Source organism: Physcomitrium patens, chromosome 8 (assembly GCF_059467195.1).
Source record: "Physcomitrium patens ecotype Gransden chromosome 8, ASM5946719v1, whole genome shotgun sequence".
In the NCBI taxonomy this organism is placed as follows: domain Eukaryota; kingdom Viridiplantae; phylum Streptophyta; class Bryopsida; order Funariales; family Funariaceae; genus Physcomitrium; species Physcomitrium patens.
Genome location: NC_143417.1, coordinates 10683304 through 10705348, shown reverse-complemented (window position 1 = coordinate 10705348; position 22045 = coordinate 10683304). Strand labels below are relative to the sequence as shown.

The 22045-nt window shown below is 36.2% G+C and overlaps 2 protein-coding genes across 7 annotated transcripts; one reads left to right on the top strand and one right to left on the bottom strand.

The window, feature by feature from the left end:
* Positions 1 to 517: 517 nt before the first annotated feature.
* LOC112285515 (uncharacterized) lies at positions 518 to 8040 on the bottom strand. Of its 4 annotated transcripts, none has more exons than XM_024526418.3 (14): positions 7914 to 8040; positions 7049 to 7233; positions 6554 to 6669; positions 6285 to 6403; positions 5953 to 6115; positions 5378 to 5604; positions 4945 to 5090; positions 4504 to 4611; positions 3999 to 4240; positions 3363 to 3793; positions 2724 to 2879; positions 2267 to 2559; positions 1695 to 1955; positions 518 to 1503 (listed from the first exon to the last, which is right to left on the bottom strand). In XM_024526418.3, exons 1-14 carry the CDS (start codon positions 7999 to 8001, stop codon positions 910 to 912), a joined length of 3129 nt encoding a protein of 1042 aa, XP_024382186.1. In that variant the 5' UTR covers positions 8002 to 8040; the 3' UTR covers positions 518 to 909. The 4 variants fall into 4 exon arrangements, with proteins under 4 accessions (XP_024382186.1, XP_090108648.1, XP_073391719.1 ...); XM_090252522.1 differs by having other exon boundaries at positions 7953 to 8020; XM_073535618.2 differs by having other exon boundaries at positions 7515 to 7972.
* Positions 8041 to 12272: 4232 nt separating this feature from the next.
* On the top strand, positions 12273 to 16707 carry LOC112285279 (LRR repeats and ubiquitin-like domain-containing protein At2g30105). Of its 3 annotated transcripts, XM_073536023.2 has the most exons (11): positions 12471 to 12610; positions 12693 to 12758; positions 13058 to 13152; positions 13525 to 13686; positions 14163 to 14273; positions 14632 to 14732; positions 15021 to 15158; positions 15319 to 15367; positions 15489 to 15554; positions 15861 to 15980; positions 16188 to 16707. In XM_073536023.2, exons 3-11 carry the CDS (start codon positions 13120 to 13122, stop codon positions 16314 to 16316), a joined length of 909 nt encoding a protein of 302 aa, XP_073392124.1. In that variant the 5' UTR covers positions 12471 to 12610; positions 12693 to 12758; positions 13058 to 13119; the 3' UTR covers positions 16317 to 16707. The 3 variants fall into 3 exon arrangements, 2 of the variants coding, with proteins under 2 accessions (XP_024381722.1, XP_073392124.1); XR_002970643.3 differs by lacking the exon at positions 12693 to 12758 and having other exon boundaries at positions 12273 to 12610; positions 15489 to 15638; XM_024525954.3 differs by lacking the exon at positions 12693 to 12758 and having other exon boundaries at positions 12273 to 12610.
* The last annotated feature ends 5338 nt before the right edge of the window (positions 16708 to 22045 follow it).

Here is a 22045-nt window from a genome sequence, read left to right as displayed (position 1 = left end):
ATCCTCATTCAAATTATAAATTTAAACGGACTTCTAAAATATCAAAATTTATTTAAATTACAAAAAAATAAAATCTAACACTAATTGTTAACACATGTACACAAACTATTTGATAGCAAACAAAGTTTAAAAGTACATAAATTCTATGCAGAATATAGTAATAGAATATAATAAGCATGTTGGCTTAAGAAGATCCATGAATGTTTTTATTAGAGCAGTCCACTTCCATGTGTTTGAAAAAAAAATTAAAAAAAAAAAAAAGTTACTATTAAAACTATCAGGAGATTATGAACCTAAGTCGATCTATAATTTTGAGAGCTCATTATAACAACATCAGCATGTCAGATGAAAATCTGAATTTCGGTTTCAATCTACGTAACAGTTTTGGGGTACTTGTTAGATGCCAATGCAATAGTCATGGCCGAGTTTTAATTCAATGTAATTTGACGTATTTTTTAGCCATGTGATTTTTACATCAAGGACCCAACGGCAGTTACAAAACAGGAACGTACAGATATTGAACAACATAATGCGGTTGATGAAGGTAACATCCCCATATTGCAGTATACAAAGATGGGATCAAGTAACTCACACAAACTTCGTTTTTTTTCTTTTTCTATTTCTGCTTAGAAGCTAAAGAATGTAAATTCTGGAGATCTAATTCTAAAATGCGAGGTTCACTGGAATGTGAGACCTGAAATTCATATTCTACAATCAGATATATGCAATGAAGGAAGGGGCTTGCTAAGAATCAGAATAATAAAAGTAATAATAATACAAGACTTCGGCAGAAGATGATCAGCAAGGAGTCGATGCGGAGGAGGAAAGCGTAAGAGCATCAGCTTTCCTCGAAGACTATCATGTCAATGACGTTGGCTCAGCAAAGAATGAGAAGTTTCGGTCCCCATGTCAACAATCCTGCAGAGGAATGGAGCCATCTTGTAAAGACTTGTCCAACCTTTTTACAGACTTTCTCCACTTCAGAGAGCAGGCTTTCAAAGTTGCTCGAAGGCCATGTCTGTGATGTGATCCGTCTTTGGGTTCTGCAAGCCCCTCTGAGTTACCGCCGCTGAATATCTCCCAGTCTGCACCTTCGATATCCTCAGAAGCTGACTTCTTGTGCAAGGTGAGAAAAACACTTGAAATGGGCTCTTCCTTCACTGACTTACTGTTCGAAGACTTCATTTTTGTTGAAGCAGAATCTCTCAACCAATCTGCTCCCCCTTTTGGTTTGATTCCACCTTCTGGCCAGTTTCTGACGGACTCAGGAATGGATGAGCTCATGCGACACGCTGGCTGTGATTGATGCTGTCCATGCAGAGCACACTCTTTCAGTGTAAAATCTTCGAAGAATTTCAATGTGTTTCTCAGGTCGTGCCTGTTTTCTGTTCGCCCGGAAAGGTCAATGACACTCTCCTCATCACTTTGCCTGACACTCAATTTGCGCATGATTCCACTCAAGCGTCCTTTGAGCCCCTCTGCACACTCCTTTTTGAGAAATTCCTGCGAAACCAGATGCAGTGGTTTTGTTAGCTCTAAGTTTGAAGTCTCGTTACTAGATTCTTTTGCTCTACTCGATTCCAACTTGCTCTCGACACTAAGTAGCCAAGCACATGATCAAGCACACAAGCATGTAAGACAGGTGCAGCATGAAACATGTTTCATATTATAAACTCAAACAAGCACGAACTTACATCGAAGTCTTTGCCTTGTTCCAGCTCTACGCTTCCTCGTAGAGCAGCCATGCTTAGAGCTGATAAAGCTGGTGAAAGGGGAGGCTGGCCATTGTTTGGGCTGTCTGTACTGATTCGCGGGAACTCCTCGTTTAGCAACACATGTAACCATTTGTCAATGTTGGACTTCCCGATTTCCTTGATTCTTTCATCGTCTGAATTGGAGTGTTCAAAAGTTGCACCCTCAGCGTTCTTAATCTTGTCCTCGTGCGTGACGATGACCTGAGAACGCAGAAGAGGTAGAGGTTACGCCGATGTCCAGGTAATGTCCTCGCAAAAACTCAATAGCTTTTAGCTGGTGTAGTGAAGAGGTAAGTCTTATTGTTTAACTCTTTCACTTCCAAGACTCGAAGCCCAAATGGATCCCACAATTAACATGAACTTCACCTTACTCCACCATGAAAGGAGACAAGCAAATTTCCCAACTCTTTTGTCCATTACATATTACATCTAAGATAGTGGAAACAGCAATATCAACAACGAGGTCAGGTATGACCACATCGCTGATGAGCCCGGGAAAAATGAAATGCTACCTCTTGCATCAATTCATCCATGCCTCTTTTGCTATCGTTATCCAAAGGAGGTGCTTCAACTTCAATAATTTCTTGCACATAGATGGAAGGCTCGCAATCGGGTACAGTTTTCACAGTGGTCGTGAGAATCACGGGAGGTAAACTATTCTGACAAGCTAGCACCCTGGTGCTGCTTTTTTCATTGCTATGAATGACATTATCTTGTTTATGATGTGTTACAATATCATGCTCATGTATAGACGACTGCTTGGCCGTAACAGGTTCATTTCGTGAATTATGTTGCATAGATTCATCTGCGGTCAAGTTCAGTTCCACGAGATTAGAGTTAATGGCTATATGAGTTGAATTTCACTTTGAGCCGATCAGGACATTAAAATTGCAGCATAAATGTGAAGTCGGTAAACTCAGATTTTTGAGCTGGGGCGCACTACGAAATAGTCAGGTTCGGAGGTCCCACCTTCTTTCCCATCCTCAATTTTCATTGGAGTCTGATGGTTGCTCTCAAGCACTTGTCCAAAATGCCGACGATGGACCACCGCTTGTTTTGTGGGTTGAATATGTGCGACTCCTAACGAGATTGCCTTCCTCTTTGCTCCTTCTCTCGGAAGTTTCTCTGGAAAAAAACTATGTCACCCAAGTCATCATCTGCTTAGATTCAATTCTAGATGAGATTGCTCTAAACTTGCAGACTCTGAAGCAGTTGATGGAGTACTCAAGCCCATGCAAGAATTTAGCATTTTACCTGCTCCTGAGATTCTTCAGGTGACAACGATGCTGACGAATCGTCTTACAAGTAGAACTTAACAGCTAGCACAAACAAACACACCTAGTGTTACCGTAACCCACGTTTGCTATAAAAGAACCACGAACCGCTTCTTCATGTTCCTGTCCTAGTTCAAACTGATTATTGATCAAAGTCATGCCAATTCTACAGTTTTCTGAAGCAGGTTTTTAAGGATCACGTGTCGAACCGTACTTTTCTACCCGAGTGGTTGATGCTGGAATTGGACCATTTGAAACACATTCAACTGCACTCAGATGCTTTGCCAGGTTTACAGAAAATAGCTATTTATGAGCACGACAACTCGCCACTCACCTTTTCCTTTGCCTGTGGATGAGCTTCGTTGGAGCAGAGCATCGTTGTCAGAACGCGATGATTGAAAAGAGAATCCGTTCCGTGTTCGCAGACTGAGAGAGTCTTCTTCCTCGATCTCGTCCTCAGAATGCAGTTCTGAGACATCCTCCTGGAGCAGACCTTTTTCCGGAGTCACGATCTGTCCATCATTCGTGGTGACCAGCGACAAGCAGCTGCTTACGTCAACAATGTCCCGTCCCCTCAGTGGTTTGTTTGGGCTGGATCCACTGGTTTCCGGCTTGACCAAAGCTGCTAACGCCTCCCGCTGAGAATACCGCTGCAGGAGGTCTTTCTCAGCAACCTCGCATGTCATCTTCTGGCAGTCCAGACGTGCCATAAGAGCATTGCATGCAGCTTGATTGAGTCGAGCCTGCTCTTTGTAGGAAATACTCCTGCAATCATTGCACACAACAAATCAGTATCGTATGTTGTCAATGGTGTCTCGTTAGCACGAAGGATATCAGTCATATCTCACTGAATATGGCAGACAATCGCATGTTTGCTTACAGAAACGTGCGACTGTTACTTCATTTTATTTAGAATACAATTCTATATCGGTGCATCTCACAGGGTGATAGTAGGAGATAGAGATATTACTGATGCATGGTATCCCGAATCATGCGCTCCAGGCACAACCGATATGAAGACTGGGTCTCAGCCCATCGCCTCTGCTTTTCTACTTTTTGCTTGTGCTTCGACAAGTTGCCCTCCAGCTCTAAAATAGCTATTCTCTCCTTCTCATTCTGTGCTTTCAGTGCTCGAACCGTCTCTTCAAGCTGTGAAACCTCTTTTTCTTTCTCTCTCTTGCCTTCTTCCCTTATTTTCTTGAGACGCAATTCCTATGCCCATTTAAAAGTAGTCAATACACTGAGTGTAGAACATTACCATTCTCTAGTAATCAGGATTCAAACGCAGCTCTAATGAATGAATAATAATGACTTACAATGAACGCACCACTGCCTATAATTGAAAAATCCTTCAAAATAGACTAGATACGTAAGAGATCACATCAAGTTAACGCAGTCGGCAAGTCAATTCGGACACAAAAATTGCTCAGTGAATTCCTGTTCCGTCCATTAAAACAGTCCAAACAGTAATTTACCTTTTGCATGGTATTTGAGACAACTGACTGCCTGTCGTAGTCATTCCAACCACTGGAAACAGTATCACTCGTATTATTCTCCTTCCCAAAGTCCCTCACAACTCGATACTATTTGTAGATCACACAGAATGCATACGTCAGTACATCTAGATACAAACCAATAGGATTCGTCCAATTGTTAATGAGTTACACTTAAGATTCCCAATGTGTCAGAAGAACCAACTGGAGTCACATGATTCAGAGTCCAGGACGTCAGAACAGGTCAATTAGAGGCATGACTACCGTGTGGTTTCAGACCAGGATTTTTATTTTGGGACAATCAAGCGAAGAGTGCTGTGTGTCACAAGCTATAAGTATTTGATAATTAATGTGGCTTCTCGTCCAGATTTAGCTTCTTAGTTGAAGGATTATGCAAGCTGCAAGGTTAAGAAGGAGTATCACCTTCTCCTTGATATGAGCCGTTGTGTGGTTAACAAGCACAGGTTCGTGTTCCTTGATCTCCTTCCGACTGCCTGGTTCATGATTTTGAACGCCTCTCTTCAATTCATCCACTTCCTCAAGGCTCCGTTGCTGTCGGTTCAACGACTCTAGAATTATTGAAAAGGTTACATGTGTCAATACAGATCATAATGCCCCAAAGCAAGCAGTCAACGAGTTAAAGGCATCATCCTGATGCATGAGTTGGAACATGCTCATTTGGCAGTGGATCAAGCTCACGATCCTAAACCTATACAATCTCCAATTCAAATCAAAAGAAAAGACCCTCTTTTCAGTAAATTCCCACACATAGAGGCAATCGACTATAAACGTCACACCTCCTGCTGTACAAATGATTTATGGTGGTGCACGGAATATACCAGAAGTTGATGCTTACCAGTCAGTGACCCCTCCAGCTTAGCTATTGTTGCAGACGGAGTAGAACTTGAGGTCATAGAAGCTACTTGTTTTTCTTTGCGCACGGGCACTATGGCAGCGCCTGCCAAACCACAAGTGGACCTCTTCCCTCGATGCTGGGGAGGCCATGGTCCACAGTCACCCACATGATGTCGAACGATTTTCTCATCCTCTCCGCCGGCGAAAAATAGTGCAAAGTACCGTCGTCTGCGAGAAATTTTCCAAAAAATATATATGATAAGATAAAAGAAAGGCATTTTAAGTAATATTTTAAAAAACAAGAGATTAATTGGCTTTATAGATCTAATTTCATAAAGAAGAGCATTAGTCCTTGCTTACTTCAGTCACTATTTCAGACAACCTACCAAAGTGCAATAAGATGTACTACTAGTGATATGAAAAATCTGTCGAGTCTTGATGTAGGAACACAAACAACGTATACCTTGCTATGGGAGAAGTTTGTTGGACAAAAGCATGAACTGAAATACTGCACTTCAATGGGGTATTAAAATCCACAAGGCACCAGAACTTTTTCTTTTACCTCTTACGACTCACCTGAATTCAGCGTTTTTGGAAGCGAATGTGGACAAGAACTGGTTGATTGATACTCCATGCTGTAGGTCCCACCAGGGCACCAGGAACTCTAGCCTATTCTTTTTTCGTTGACGGGCCTGCCATTGTACTATCTGCAGATTACTCGGTGCTGTAAGACCACCTCCTGCATTCCAATGAACTAGAGTTTAGCAGGCATGGATTTCGATCATGTGATGCTGCCAAGAACATGCAGATAATCCTTGCTTACAGTCAACTTCATTTGGTCCCAAAATTGTGGGTAGTTCAGTATGTTAGAAGAAAATCGAGTAGAAATAGGCATGCGGACTGCGTACGTGAATGTGGGAACCAGTGATCGACCTCCCAGGACAGAGGCGAGGACGGATCGGCACTCCAGTACAGAACATTGCCATATGCGTCCACCCTAAACTTCGCTGGATCAAACCCCGCATTCCTGCAATCCTTCGAGAATCAGATCTTTATCCCACAGTGTAACGATGAGCAATTCGTACCTACCTGTGTAACTTAACATTGATTACAATTGTACCGCGTCAAAAACAAGTTCACACTGAATGACTCAGAAGAGTTTGAGTTGATTTCACACCCGAGGTGATCAAGCTGCTCCCAGAGCTCTTCAGCAAATTCATGAGCATTGGGCGCCTCTTTGTCAATACCAGGTATGAGAGGAAAAATCGCATCCCACTCTTTCAGCAGTTGCAGCTGCCCCACAGGAAAATTTGTCAGTGTCACAGCAAGTGAGTATGCAATCTATTCCGAGATTCAACTGTGATCGTATATAAGCCTCTGGTTGCACTGATTAGGTAGAAGCAATTCCTTTGTTTGCCAGGATAGGTGCAGTTTGCTATCAGCTCTTTTCAGGACAGTCCCCCTGACAGTAATGCAATGTACAGTAGGACCAAGTATCATGCCTATGTTGTTAATGGCTCTAAGTGCAATGACTAATTGGTTTTCGTAGGAGTTCTGGCAAACACGTGAATCGTAAGTCATGACCCCACCTAGAGCACACGCCGGAACGAAGAACGAGATAGTGTGCAACAGAGCTTCTTGAATGGGTGAGGCACAAGAATGAGAAACGTACTTCTTCTGAAGTAGGGGAGTAAGGCACAAAACATTGAGGAGGCCCCTCCGCGAATGGCGTCAAAGCTCCCTGTGGCTGGGCTAACGCATAGCGACAGAGCTTTGCATAGCCGGTGGGATATCCAAGAGTCGGGTCGATCGCCTTCTCTTCTTTCGTTAACGATAACAACATCTTCACTACCAGAGCTGCAGAAAACGTGGACGCCTGAGAATTTTGATGAATTCATTAATGATAAATAAATAAAATAAAGAAGTTGCCGATGAGGAACTGCTGAATACAGAGTGTACTAGACTGAGGACAAATACCATGGAACATTTCAGCACCCAGGAAAAGTGTTTTTTTTATCACCGGTCCAGCATCAAATAAGAGCAAAGAGGTGGACAAGGAGGGAAAGACATTGGGCAAGCTACACAACAACAGACGCCAGGAAAATGTCCCTACTAAGCGTGGATGTGCGTACACTAACCAGAGAGCAGAGCGAGGCGATGGACACACAACTGGGGCCAAAAGCAGACCCAACAATCTACCGAACGGTACAAAGAGACAAGAAGCTCCTTCTCCTCCACTTCAACGTCTCGCACAACCAATTGGGTCACTACCTAAAGCAAAACACTGCAACCAGTGACCACAGCAACACATACAGCAACTCCACGGCCTTCCAACGCCAATGACCAAATATACAGCTTAGACACCACCAGCAATCCCACCGACTGCCGGATCCTCCCCCCCCTTCAACCCCCCTCTCAACGTCCAATTCCCAACCTCCCACACCGAATCAAATCCCCATGCTAAAGAATCAATGCAAACCCATCAGTGTTTCAACACACACACGGGGCTACGTTCCTGCGCTTTGATTGAGCCCCACCTGGGAATGGGTTTCGACCGAAATGAAGAGAGCAGTCACCTTTTTTAGACCACAAACACGCATACAAGGTTATTTGGTTTTCAACCATGGATTCATGAGCTTTTGTTGGTGTAAGAGGGGGTGTTAGTTAACCGGCCTCCGAGTCTTCACATGTGGGGTTTTGCTCATCTCTGGCAGCACCAATGATTGAGATCAGGTGAGATTATTGGCCACCGGAGGGCTGCTTTGACCTCAAGCGTATGTCGCCGTCTGACGCCGAAGGTTGTCATGTAGCAAGTCAATCACAAGCAGTTATGAGCCTCTGCAGCTCCTCACAACGGCAGATTCATGTACTGTAGAATCATGCTTGGGTAAATGAGGTCGGAGACTAGTTTTTCCTCTCTCTCTCTCTCTCTCTCTCTCTCTCTCTACATATATATATATATATATATATATATATTTTTTCCTATATAAATAACGCTTTTTCCAAACCTGTGTAAAACTAAATGGAGAGATATGGTTTGATCCAATCCCCAGGAAGTGCCTTTATTGCGATTGAATCGACATATTCTGCTTCAAGCTCTTAGCTTTAACTGTCTAGTTCAAGTGGGGTACTGGAGCTGGCATCCTACTGTGTTGCGGAACCGTTGCATCATGTCTTTTTGTACTGCAATGACCGTGTCTGAGTGTATCTGTGTGTCTGTCTGTCAAGGCCGGTTCCATTTTGCAGGCTTCTGGAACCATAACAACCAGTTTGTGATGTGCAAAGTTCGGCGACTATAAACACTTCAAACACTGTATGACTGTCGTCATGCTGCGAGCTCCGCACTTATCATGCTGGACCAGTTCACTTGTTTCTTCAACGTAAAGATAAATGACATGGACCCATGTTGTTGGGAGTGACATAAGTGAGTTTTTATTTATATGTACACACACATATACACAAATACATGTAAAACAAGGGGATGAAGATTGTTTGTTTCATGAAGTGGGAAATTTTGGTTACAATTATTAAGAGGTATGAGTTCATGAAAACATGCATGAATTTGGCACCACATGTGAAGCTTGAGTGTCTTTTCTGTACAGCAATGGGGCTATTGTTTTTGTTTTTGTTTTTGTCACCGAGCGCTAACTCAATATTTAAACATAATTGAATAAATTCAGTCAAAGGGAGGATGATTACGTGGACTTTCAAGTATGTTTTTCAAATGTATTCAAATGTTTTTGAATGAAGTCAAAGTTGTTAATTACTCTTGTCTCGAAATTAACGAAGTATTGATGCTTCTGCGTATTGACACTTGTATTGACTAGTTTTGGTCTTTTGCTTTGACTTTGATAATGTGATTATTTATTGCTCTGATTTTTTAGTTTGCATTAAAAGAAACATGGAAGTATTTAAAGTCTAGTTTGTTTTATTATTGAATCATTCAAAAATATTTTGGATATGTATTTACAATGATATTTTATGTTACAGATAATTTACATAATTATTTTTCTGTTTATTTATTCCATTTTTTCTACTGTATTCATGTATGTATAATTTTAAGTTTATCTTATCAGAAAAGTAAATAAATAGGAAGGACACAGTAGTACTTGGTAATCTCATTCAACATTGTGTAGTTCATCAAAGCTCATCACACGTAATTCACTTTCTAAAAACTATTTATTTAAACCTCATCATGTGTATTAATGGCTATTGTACACATTAGTATATTAAATGATTTTGTAGCATCCAAAAAAAAAAAAAAAAAAAAAAAAACGCTAATATTGTATCATAAATGTGCCACATATCATAATATGTTTTGTTTCAGCTTCCAACTCATGAAATTTTATGAGTAGAAAATAATATCTATATATTATTAAAAATTTAAAATTTTAGGGTATTGCTGAAAAACATGATCATTAGATATTTGATATTATCCAATCAAATGAATTTTAAGAATATCTTAAGTAAATGTTTTATTTTTTCCCTCATTATTTGTATCTTATAAATGCATTATTTTATGGGTTACTATTAATATTCCTTAATATTAAAAATAAATATCAACCATGTAATCTTATATATGTGGTTATTCTTTAATCAAGTCAAAACATGCTTTGTAAGTCAATCATTTTGGTATTTCTATCTTCCATTAAGTCACCAATCCAGCAATCCAACGCATGCCATCCTCATACACAACTAATGCCCCCCAAAAAGACTTTGATTACATTGCTTTTTCATCTATCTCACCCCAAATCTCTAACCTTTGAACATAATTGGCTAGTTATTCAAGACTAGATGTAAAAATCCTACTCATATCTAAAAACCTTAAAATACCACCACTTTATTATATACCCTAATTGCACTTAATAGTATCACCACTCCCACCATTTATCATCTATAGTGATTCCAACTCACCGGAAACTAATAGAACACAAAACAAAAATTTTAAAATTTTAAAAACAGTTTTCCAAAAACACATAAAAAAATAGCACCTCCTCTTTCTAAAGCAATCTTCATGAAATGCTCACCACACAATCCCAACACTAAACTAAGTTCCTAGTTGGAGCCACTGGGCACCAACCCATTTCACCATGTGTGACCTAAAACCTCAAGCTTTGGTGAGCGTTTCACAAGACCCAAGGAAGGGCATAGTCACTCACAGCTTCTCTTGTGTGTGGGAGAGTTTCAAAACTCACACACACACATACACACACTTAGATGTCAGATGAACTCCCACCCCCACCCCTTATGAGCAATTGCAGCATGCATTTTTAGTCATGAAGGCAAAGGGGGGCAACAATAACTGACTTGGGTAAGTTAAATGCCATGTCAACCACACAACAAAGCCAGGCTCCACTGCATTCAATGCTGGGGTTTGTGAGGTCATGGCCCTATTGCAAGGCATTGTGACTGGCTTCCATGTGGGTGTCGTTCACAAGTTTGCCTTGTTTGTTTGTTTGATTGTTTGTTTGGCTGTCTGTCTGTCTGAGTAAGGTTCAGTTGAGTGTTGTTGCTGTTGTTGCTGTAAGTAATGTTGTGTGATGAAAGTGAATATTATATAACTGTTCATTTCCAATTTTTAAATTTGGTATAATGAACGATTGCACTTGTTTTAAAAAAATATTTTACTTTTTGTTGCTATGTGCTAAATAAATAGTTTTGTTATGTGAATTCAATAAATTAAGTTTTGACATGATTTTTGTTATCATAACTTCATTTAAGTTTATTTAGAAATGTTCTGAGATCAAATTAATGAGCACTCATTGCAATCCAGTGAAAGTTATTTCATGAATAAAGATAACAGAAATTTATGTTGGTCATAATAATAGTAATATAATAATTGTGGAAAACACGTTTTGACAAAAAAAAAAAAAAAAAAAAAAAAAAAAAAAAACTAGCAGTGGTATGTATCCCAAGTTTTGTTCAACAGAATGCATGCACTAACAAATTTTGGTCCTTAAACCTTTATTTGTGGAGTATGTATATATGTATGTATGTATGTATGTATGTAGTCTTGGTGACCTGTCAATTAAAGAAGTGGTTTATTTTAGATGTAAATTTGAATATTACAAAGCTTTTTAAAATTTTAACTCTTAAATTTAATGAGCATTCTCAGATGGCTAATTTATAATAATTTTTTATTTTCTAAGTGTTTAGATTGTTTTACCTTTTCATATATGATTACAAAAAGTATATTAATGTAAATGTCATGCATGATATACACTGTTGTCAATCTCTTGTGTGTATCCAATCCCATTTACATTTAAATATAGTAATGTAAATTTATTTTAGAATTCACATTTATTTTACATTATATAATTTAATTCATAATACTAATATATGTTTAAGGCTCGTATCTAAAAATATGTTATTGTATGAACAATTTTTATTTTGTAATGTGAGAGCAATAACATGGTGTTATTTTGGTAATTTTTTTAGTAATGTTATTTGTGGGTTTGATTCATCAAATATATATATATATATATATATATATATCTATAAATGTCTTTGAGTGAATGAATAAAGGAAAAATAAATAAATTACAGAAGGATTTTTACTAAATGTTCTTAAAATCTCATATTATCACTAGACATTAAGTTAGATTTTGCCCCACATTTATATTAATTTAATGCTTAACGAGGTGAGTATATTAAGGTGTTTCTACGAAATTACATCATACAGAAAAAATATGAGATTACGTACAAACATTTTTCACGAAAAAAGAGTTGAATACACCCTTCTATAAAATTTGTCCATTCAGAAATCCAAATTTGTGGAGTTCCTCATGCAGTTCGCATTCACACCGCTGACTCCGAAAACCCTGTTCACACTGCCCCGTGAAACCAGCCTTTCATATCCATGCCTAAGTTTCCCTTGTTCTACATTCTTCGCGACCTCACAAGGTTTCATGGCGCACGGTTTTAGGGTTTCAGACCGAAGTATCAAGCTACTTCGTGTTTTGGTTTCGACAGCCATTCGCTTCAATTCGACAACAGGCTCTGTAGTGGTCATTGTGCTGCTGAAGATTGGCTTGTTTTATAAGTCTGGGCGGGGTGGATTAGAGGAAATAGTTACGAGATGGATACATCGAGTGAGATTATGAGTCTTACGATCAAATTTGGAGCGAAGAGTATTGCACTATCGCTGCCGGCGTCATCCAAAGTGAGCGATATGATGCTGCAGCTACAGACGGCTACGGATGTGTTGCCTCGCGTTCAGAAGCTTATCTTTAAAGGTGAAGTATCGAAGGTCTTTGCAGAGTGGATTTTCTCTGTGTGTTCTTGAAGCGGGACTTTAATATGGAGTTTTTCTTTCAGTATAGAGGAGCTGGCAAATCGTCATAGAGTTGCAATTGAAATTTCAGTTCGGAACATGGCAACAAGGTTGGTTTGGTTTTATCATTAGGTTCTCTGTCATGAGATCATCAATTGAGGAGGCTTTTTTAAACTAATTAAATAAAAAATAAAATCGTAAGCATAACTATTAGCTGTTCAGAACCATCCACTATGAATGGTCGTGTCAATTTTCACCTTTGTAACGAGTTACTGCATGAATTGATTTCTGCATTTTTATAGCCAATTATCCTGGCCAAATTTTCAAGCATGTGCTAGAATTGTGTTCGTTCACCACGGACTGTTTTGCTTCATCTAAATAGGATGATTTCACTGTGGATTTCTTCCAGGTAAAGTGTTGACACCCGATTTAACATTAAAGAACGCGCAATTAACAAATGGCTCTAAGATTATGCTGATGGCTGCGGCAGGTTTCCAGAGTCAGGTATGCTCTATGTATACTATCCATTTGTTGTGCATGGAGGTTACTTACACAATAATACTCATTAGTATGAGGACTCTCAATATAACACGTCTTCGCAGTACAAAGAGTTCCCCTTTCTTTGCATGTATATGGGCAAATATATGAGCTTCTTTTTGCAGTTTGTTTACTTCCAGAGCTTTGTTTCTAGCTTCAGTTGCAGGAAGCTACTGGTTTAATATTCTCCTTTATTCGAGACCTGCTATTGCTTACTTCGTTGAGTAGTACATTAAAGCCCTTAAGACGCAGGCCGTGCCGTGAAACGTTTTTCTGAAGAAAGATGTTCTTAGTGTATTCAATAAACGTAGATCATGTTCCTGTGCTGTATGGCTTCAGTTTCCAGTGAGGAGTTCATCACCAATAAAAAGGAAGTCATCACCTCCTAAGAGGTCCACTCCATTCAAGCAGATTCCTGTGAAGTCCACCGGATTTGACGAGAGCAGATTAAAGGCTTGGAAGCAGACTGGTGTAGTTTCTCTTCGAGATAGTGGGTTACAGGTATGTAGACCCGATCCCACTATCCTTTTTGTACTGCATTCTATTCTTTACGATTTATTTTTGAGAATGTGTTCACAAACGAGTACAATCGTATGAATTTTCTTATCCGCTAATTTTTAGATGACATTGCTCCCTGTGTAGTTACTAACTAAATTATTCGTGTGCCTAGTGCTGTAGCTTTTGAAGAGGCCAGGAATACTTTTTCTTTTCTTTTCGAGGTGCCGTGGATTTTTTCTTGTTTTAATTAGTTTCGTGAAAGGCACTAACTTACGTCAACTTGCCAGTCTCAATATGCCCATAGACTTGGACAAGTTCTCATTCCTTCCGTTCAATACTGTCTCAGTCTATTCGTACCCGAAGAGGCATGCCATCGTTCAACACATTGTCCTTGGTTCATTTTGTCGATTAACCAGACTTATTTTAACTGCTCAGAATCAGCTGATCCTTGGGTGTGACTGGATGCAAGGGATGGATAGGAAGTTCCTATTACTGTTTGGGATCTCCAGTCTGCTGTGCGGGTGATGGATGTTGGTGGAAACTGCTTATCGGCCTTTCCTTCCAATGTCAAGAGCTTGACAAATATACAGGTTTGCAACCTAATTTCAATGTTTGTTCCAAGTCTGCAACGCTTGTTACGTTAAATAAGTTGGTTTCACATTTGAAGCATTTTATTTTACAACGCAACGATGGTCATGTCCTCGATGGGGTGATTTGTCGCGATTTTTCATCTTAATGAATTTCATTGCTTTCCTCATCTCTATTGCATGAAAACTTGACGAAGGTCGTTCCTGTTTTCGTACATATTTTTTCTTTTTTGTAGTCGTCATTTGCACGGCTTCAAAATCTCCTCTTACTTGCCCATTCTTGTGGATAGAGGAGTGGATGCCGCCAGTTGCTGGTTTCGCATCTGGGGTTCGTTATGATACGATCTTGGTGGGTCTGTAGAGATTGCGTTTGAGTGGCAACCAGTTGAAAAGTGACAGCATTAGTTGGCAAAGCTTCTTGTTACTGAGCCGGCTAGCTGTGCTGGCTATTGATCATAACCTGTCAGTATCTTCATTTTCTTCAACTTCTTTTCATGTTTTTTCATTCCTTTTATGTTCTGAGGAATTAAATATTGCTCATTGCCAGAGGAATGATGCACATTCTGTGTTCTTTGTCGACATTCAATGCTCGATGCTGTACATGTTGCTATCGACACAAGTGATGGGCTATGATTGTGTGGCTTATCAATGAGCTGTTGATGGTCGTTGTGCTTACTCTTTGGCCTTATTGTATACCTGAACGATCACAATGACGATTGCTGATTCTAGTTTGTGAAATCTGTATGACAGACTGAGCACCATCCCTCCAGAGATCGGACTTCTCACGTCTTTGAGGTGCTTGAGTGTTTCTCACAATAAACTGACATCCGTTCCTAGTGACATCGGCAACTTAGTGTCGCTTGAAACGCTCGATCTGAGTTATAATTGGTGAGTGTTATGGAATAAGCTTGCATTCTAAGCATCCCCATAAGAATTTACTGTTACGCTGAGTTTACAACTGAATAGACACAGCTTGTTTTGCTGAATATAGAATTAATCTATGCTCTTTATTTCCGTTGACTAGTCTTGGTGATGGTTCAATGTGCAGTCTTGAGGAAGTGCCTTCAAGCCTCGGCAGTTGTACCAAGATTTCAGAGGTGAATAAGCTAGGTTTACGTTAGTTTGCTGCAATGTTGTATTGTGTTTTTCCATTTACAATCATGTAATCGGGATTATGATAGACTGAGCGATATAATTTTCTACCATTTTTTGATGCAGATAAACCTCACTAGAAATAGGTTAAAGTCGATTCCTGCATCCTGGAGCCAGATTTCGTTTTTGAAGGCAAATCTCTTATCTTATGCTCCAGTTTTCTTATGGTAACTTCATTTTAGTTTGGAAGGGTCACTGCAAAAATTGCATGAAAATGTAAGTCACCTCACACAGGATGAGTATATGGTGCATACTGTATGGAAACTACACTTTGTATGGATTTGGGTGCCCGAGTTCTAGTTTTCAAGGCCGATCGTTATATGTTCTCTATAGTTTTGTCATGGTCAATTACTCTTAACCTGTGTGGACTCTGTGACCCTAGTTGCATAATCGATTTTTTGATAGGTGGTACTGTTCTAATGTTCGGTCTGTGAACAGAGGCTGCTTTTAGATAGCAATCAGTTGAAGGATTTCCCTTCAGAGATTTTACAGAAGTGCTCTCAGCTGCAAACCCTATCGTTGCATTCGAATGAAATCACAATGGATGATCTTCGTGAGGTAGGGATATCACCCCTTTGCATACTCCGTCGAAGAAGACACTTTTAGTCAATTTTCTCATATCAGTTGAAGTTTTGCATACCTGCTTGTTGATTGTACGATATGACAGGCCCTTGGGACCTTGTCAACTATTTAGTTCTAATTCGTTTGATTGCCGATGCCTACGTTCACGGTTAAGGATACTCATTGTGAATGTTGTTTCTGCAGATGGATGCTTGGCCTGAATTTGATAAGCGAAGGAAGGATAAGTACACCAAGCAGATGGATATGCAGGTCATGGGTTCTACAAGTGGTTTTGATGAGGGAGCTGATGTAGAGCAATGGCAGCGGTGGTGACCGGCTGTATTTCATATTCAAAGTGTTTTATCGTCGTGCAATCTCGAAGAGTCTACTAATCGATGTGCGTATGGAGAAAGAAATGGTGCACAAATTTGGATGATTGTCATCCTCTTAGTTTCCGATACTCTCATTCGTTAGCATTATTTGCATTCAGTCCAATAGCAGATTAATTAGCCTGTTCTGAAAGAATTTCTATCAATAACTATACCGTAATTTATGGGTGATATAAGAATTGCAGGTCTGGTCATCGCAGCTTCACAAATATGTAAACGTATTAATTGGAAGCATTCAAAACGTCTAAAATATAGCAACTTACGCTGAAACTGCCAGCATTGTAGCATCGTCTCAAATTATTTTATTTTAGTTTCATCCGTTGCACTTTCTCTTATTTTTGAAAGAAGCTAATAGTGGAATTGCAAGAGGTGTAAATTACATTTACTTTGAAATGCTTTGTCAACTGTTTTGACTTATCAAGGTCGTAATACACATGTTATGTCCCTAAGTGTGTAGAAACCAACAAACTCTTTCATTCCTAATCTCTATTTAGAAAGGACGGAACTCACAGGGAGAGGAAATATGAGGGCAAAATTCACAATATATTGACTTACTTTTAGATTTTTTCAACTTAATCAAGAGCTTGTTTTATCAAATATGACAAGGATTCAAAGTACGTTAATTGTATATTCTATTTTTCAACACAAGTAATAGAATTGTGAAGAATGTAACTAAGGAGTAAATTAATTTCCATCAAAATAGGTTTTCAAGTTTTGTTTAAAAAATACAGCAAACGTGTTTCCACCCACATCATGTAACCATCATCTCCAATTCAAAATTCAACCATTTGACAAACATACCACCAGCTGAAGTTGTGCTGTTGTCACAGATTTCTGACACGGATTTTCAAAAAGTTCAATTTGTCAATATTAGGATCTCAGCTTCTTAAGCATTTTACCTTGCACATTAGTAGGAATATTCTGCAATCACGTTCTTCAAAACTGATTCTTTATTAATATAACAACTAGGTATAGAAACAAAAAAAAATTGGTAGATTGAAGAAATATTATAAGAGATAATTTACCTTTTACAAATCAAGTCATGGGCTTGACATACATAACTGCATATGTAAAACAATTGAATCTACTTTATTTATCTATTTACATATTTTCAATAAATAACATGTGATTATTGATGATCTAAAAAAATGTTAATTAATAACTTGTTCTCATTTCTTTCATTATTAGTGTCAACAAGATAGACTTCTTTTATCAGAAACATGGAAGTAATATCATTCATATTACCTTTTTTTTAATTCAAAAAACACTTTAAAATTGAATTTCAGGAATTAAACTTACTAAGCATATCAAACTGATATAGATACCTGTGGATTTTTCAACAAGTTTTCAAACCTATATATGAAAATATTTCTTGATATTTTAGAAACATCACAAACATTCAACACATTATTTACATTTTTAGTTCTTGCAAAGAAATTTTATCATTTTCACAAATTTAAGTATTTGGTATTTGAGAATTAACTTTATTAATTAACTATAATATCAAAATAGGTGGAAATTTTGCAAATAGTACCAAAAATATTTATTTATTTTAAAACAAATTTATCATAATAGAAATTGGAGCCATTGCTTATAATTTATATAGTTAAGAAATGGTTCAAAAACATGGTAGTTAAAGTAGTGACGTGTCAATTCAACAAGCACAACATTGCCAAGCTAAACATCCACTAATCCTTTACTACTCTAAAGATCAATGAAATGTGCCAACAATGGCCAAATTGTGAACTACACCCACCACCACATTTGCACAGCTCATGACTTGAATCTGTCCAACTATAAAGAAGAAGAAGAAGAAGCTTTTTTGATCATTGAGGTGCCAAATCCTTGTGCTACTTCTTAGATTGATATAGATGGACATGGATACTAACAATTAAGTTCTTTTCATAGAAAACTTGCAGTGAAGGAGCTTCATCATTGCCTATTTGATTCATAGAAGTGTGTCTTGGCCTTGACTCACTCACATCAATCATGCCAATGTTCTCAATCCTAAAATGAAATAAAATAAAATCCTAAAATGCACTCACAAATTCTGTTTATAAAGGTCAAATACAATGCATGGATGCCATAAAATGAATGTATAATGACATTGATGAAGAGAGTAGCAAGTTGCTCCTTTGTTACTTGTGGCACATATCAAATCAATATCGAAAATACAGATCTGCCATACCACAATCAAAATACATCAGTTCAACAAATCAAAAATATAAATTACAAGTATGGAAACAGTGATTGAGGGATATATGTACCTTACCAGCGTCTGCTACACTTTTGCATTTTACTTTTGATAAAAACAAAGACAAATCCACGCAATAAATCAGAATACCATTTTTTCTTGATTAATTATCTCTTGAGCTGATTTATATAACAGATCCTAAAACAACTAAAGTTGCTCCTCTATTATTATTATTATTATTTTAAAAAAACATTAACATGATAGTTCTCATTTTTTTATCTTATTTATTTTCCATCCATCTTATAAAGTCATGCTAGTGGTTTATATTCTAATATTCTAGTTGGTCCACCTTTTAAAAGAGCTTATTATATAAAGCCTTCTTCCATGCTAGATCTTAAGCTAGGTACTATAGCCATAAAGAAAAAAAAGCCATATTTAAAAATTTCATAACTATCTATTTTTTTTTTATATATTTTTTTAAGAATGAAAATATATTATGGGTTTAGATCTCAAAATAAATAAAAGACAAAATTTTATTTAAAAATATATATTAAAAAAACATTACAAGCAAGTTGTGATTTAATATACATTATAAGGACTTAGGAATACATTAGGTAAAAGGATATAAGTACAATGCCCTTCTAATAAAATATTTAATCTAATAAAATTAATTAATAAATATAATTTATAAACGTTATAAAAATAAATTATTTTTTCTTTGCCATTAATTATAGACCAAGATAGTATGTCGTCAAAGAAGGCAATGTGAGTAATTTTAGCCTATAAGAGATAAATGAGTAACTTCTATATTTTATGAAATTTCAAATATGTCATCTAAAAATATCTTATGATGATATTTAAAAGACATCTTGTATCATGTCTGTAGCATAATTAAAAAAAAAAAATAAGATTTCTATTTTCTATGTAAACTTTCAAGCTGTTTGTTGAAATATAAAAATTGACTCACTTCTATTAGACCTTTATATAGATGTGAAATGAAGTTCTTTTGGATCCCATTGCAAGTTGAGAAAGCCTCTTTAGAATAAAAAAGAAACATGCAATTAGCTTCATTTATTCTTATAAATTGAATCTAATTCATAAATTAGTTATTAGCATAAGGATTTTGTAATTAAAGTAAACATTATAATATATGTTTTGAAGGTTGAAAATAGAATTGTCATATTGAAACACTCTTATTGTCATTAGTGTCGATAACTAAATAAAAGAATCAACAATTCTACCATTAAATAATTTTTTATATTTTTAGAAGTTTATATTATTATAGCACCTATTAGACTAAAATAAATGAAATATTTTAATAATGGCCGTGGAGAAGAATGCAATTGTTGAAGCATAAATTAAGCAACAACACTATGCAATTGCCTCTTTCTTTAGTTTACAAAAAAATAAATTTATCGATAAATATACTTAGAGACAATTAGAAAAAATAATTTTTGTATAAAATAACAAGAGCTATAGTTGAGATGAATGTGCATAAAATGGTGTCAATTTAAACATATATACCTTAGTTGATATATGGTTGTGAAGTCATTGGAATATAAACAACAATAAGGCATAAGAAATAGGAGTTCATCTAAAATCAAGAAAATTAGAATATTCAAAATTGACAATTGAGAACCATAATTAATTCCAATTTTTTAGGTATTACCAAGGTCTCATTCAAAATGCTAAGCCTACATTGTATTTTTACTTTTTGACTAAAAGATCTTATAATCTATTTATTGAACAAGTAAAGATTGAAGAACTTTATTGAAAGGTGATCAAATAGATTTACAAGAAAATATTTTCCTATTAAATATTGGTGTTAGTGCATCTAATAAGAAAATTGATCTATAGTTTTGATTTAATCCAAAAAGCATTAAAGGCTTCAATTATAAGTGAATTAATAATAATTTCTTTTAAAATATAAAGACAAATACTAAGATAGTAGCATATATAATAAATTTGGCTTATTAGATTGAATAGAAGGATATATAATTTGGAGTATTATCACAACACCCTCTCTTACTTCTAAGTTTAAATCTATTATGTGGCATAAATCAAATATAGAGAGTGATGGTAGATTGAGTTTTTTTCTATAGCAATACGATATTCTTTGAATTTAGAACAGTAAAAAAAACTTGGTTAGTATATTTGCTAATTGCTCTTCAATAAATATATAATTAAATTTTACTTTGACTTCAAAGACTTACTTATGGATAAAATGGTAGTGAACCTTCATGTATTTTATGCATGTGTAAAAGGTAAAATTTTTAGTCAATTTGATAGTTCCTTAATTATTGTAATATATACTAAGTTGCAACAAAAAGAGATTAGAAAAGATTCTAATATTTTTATAGTAAAAAAGAAGAATATTGGTAGGAGCCAAGTTAATTTTAAGAAGTGAAAAGAAAATATGTATTGATTCTTAAATGTTATTAAAAAGAACCATGTATTTAGATTTAGAGGAGGATCTAGGAGTTGTTGGTTGCCATGTGCTATTTTATGAGACAAAACTACCACCAAGAATATAGAAGTAATTATCTATGGAATATTAAGTCATTGGATAGGAAACTCAATTGGCATTACTAAAAAAATATAATTAACAAGAGATATTTTGTTTATAAATAATCTTATAGTCAATTGCATGTTTAATATATTTAAAATTCTATAGAATTATTTAGAGATGATTTTTGTATGGTACATACATGAAGCAGCTGATTAATTCTATAATAAATAATATATTTGGATAAGTATTTATTAAATAAATAAGCTTATCAACCATGTAGTAATATAATTCCAGATTGATTATAAGAAATGAAGAATTGATTGTAAGACTAATTCTCACTGATGTGGAATAAATGCCAACTTATATTTATCCATCTAAAATTTTAGATAAGATTTCTTAATAATAACTTTTTTAGTATATAATAATATCAAAGATGTTAATTTTATATTCTATTTTTAGATAACATTTGATTGATCTAAGCTCTTTTATATTAAAATATTGATAGATTTCATCTTTTTATATAATCATTTTTGGAGTATTATTCCTAGTAATAAAGAAATTATTGATATGTGTTAATAGTAAGGTAATAGAATCTACATCTCAAAAAAATATTGAGATTTTTATCTAATAAGCTTTTCATCTAGCCAAGCTTGCACAAAAAGACTTTTAATATTTTATATCATTTTTTTATGAATTATTTGAGTTCAAAAATAGAATTTGAAAAAAAATCTTCTTTATAATTTCTTGCAAATCTATGATGCTGTTTTATAAATATGATTTTGATGAATTTTTTATTCAAAAAAGTAGCATTGACATGTATCATGGATATGAATCTCAAAGAAAGAAATCCTCAATACAATCTTGTGTTATTGAAAAGAAATAAAAAGTCACTTAAAGATGATATAATATTGAATTAGAATGGCTATTGCTAAAAACAAGAAGACTAGAAAATCTTAAAACAAGAATAAGG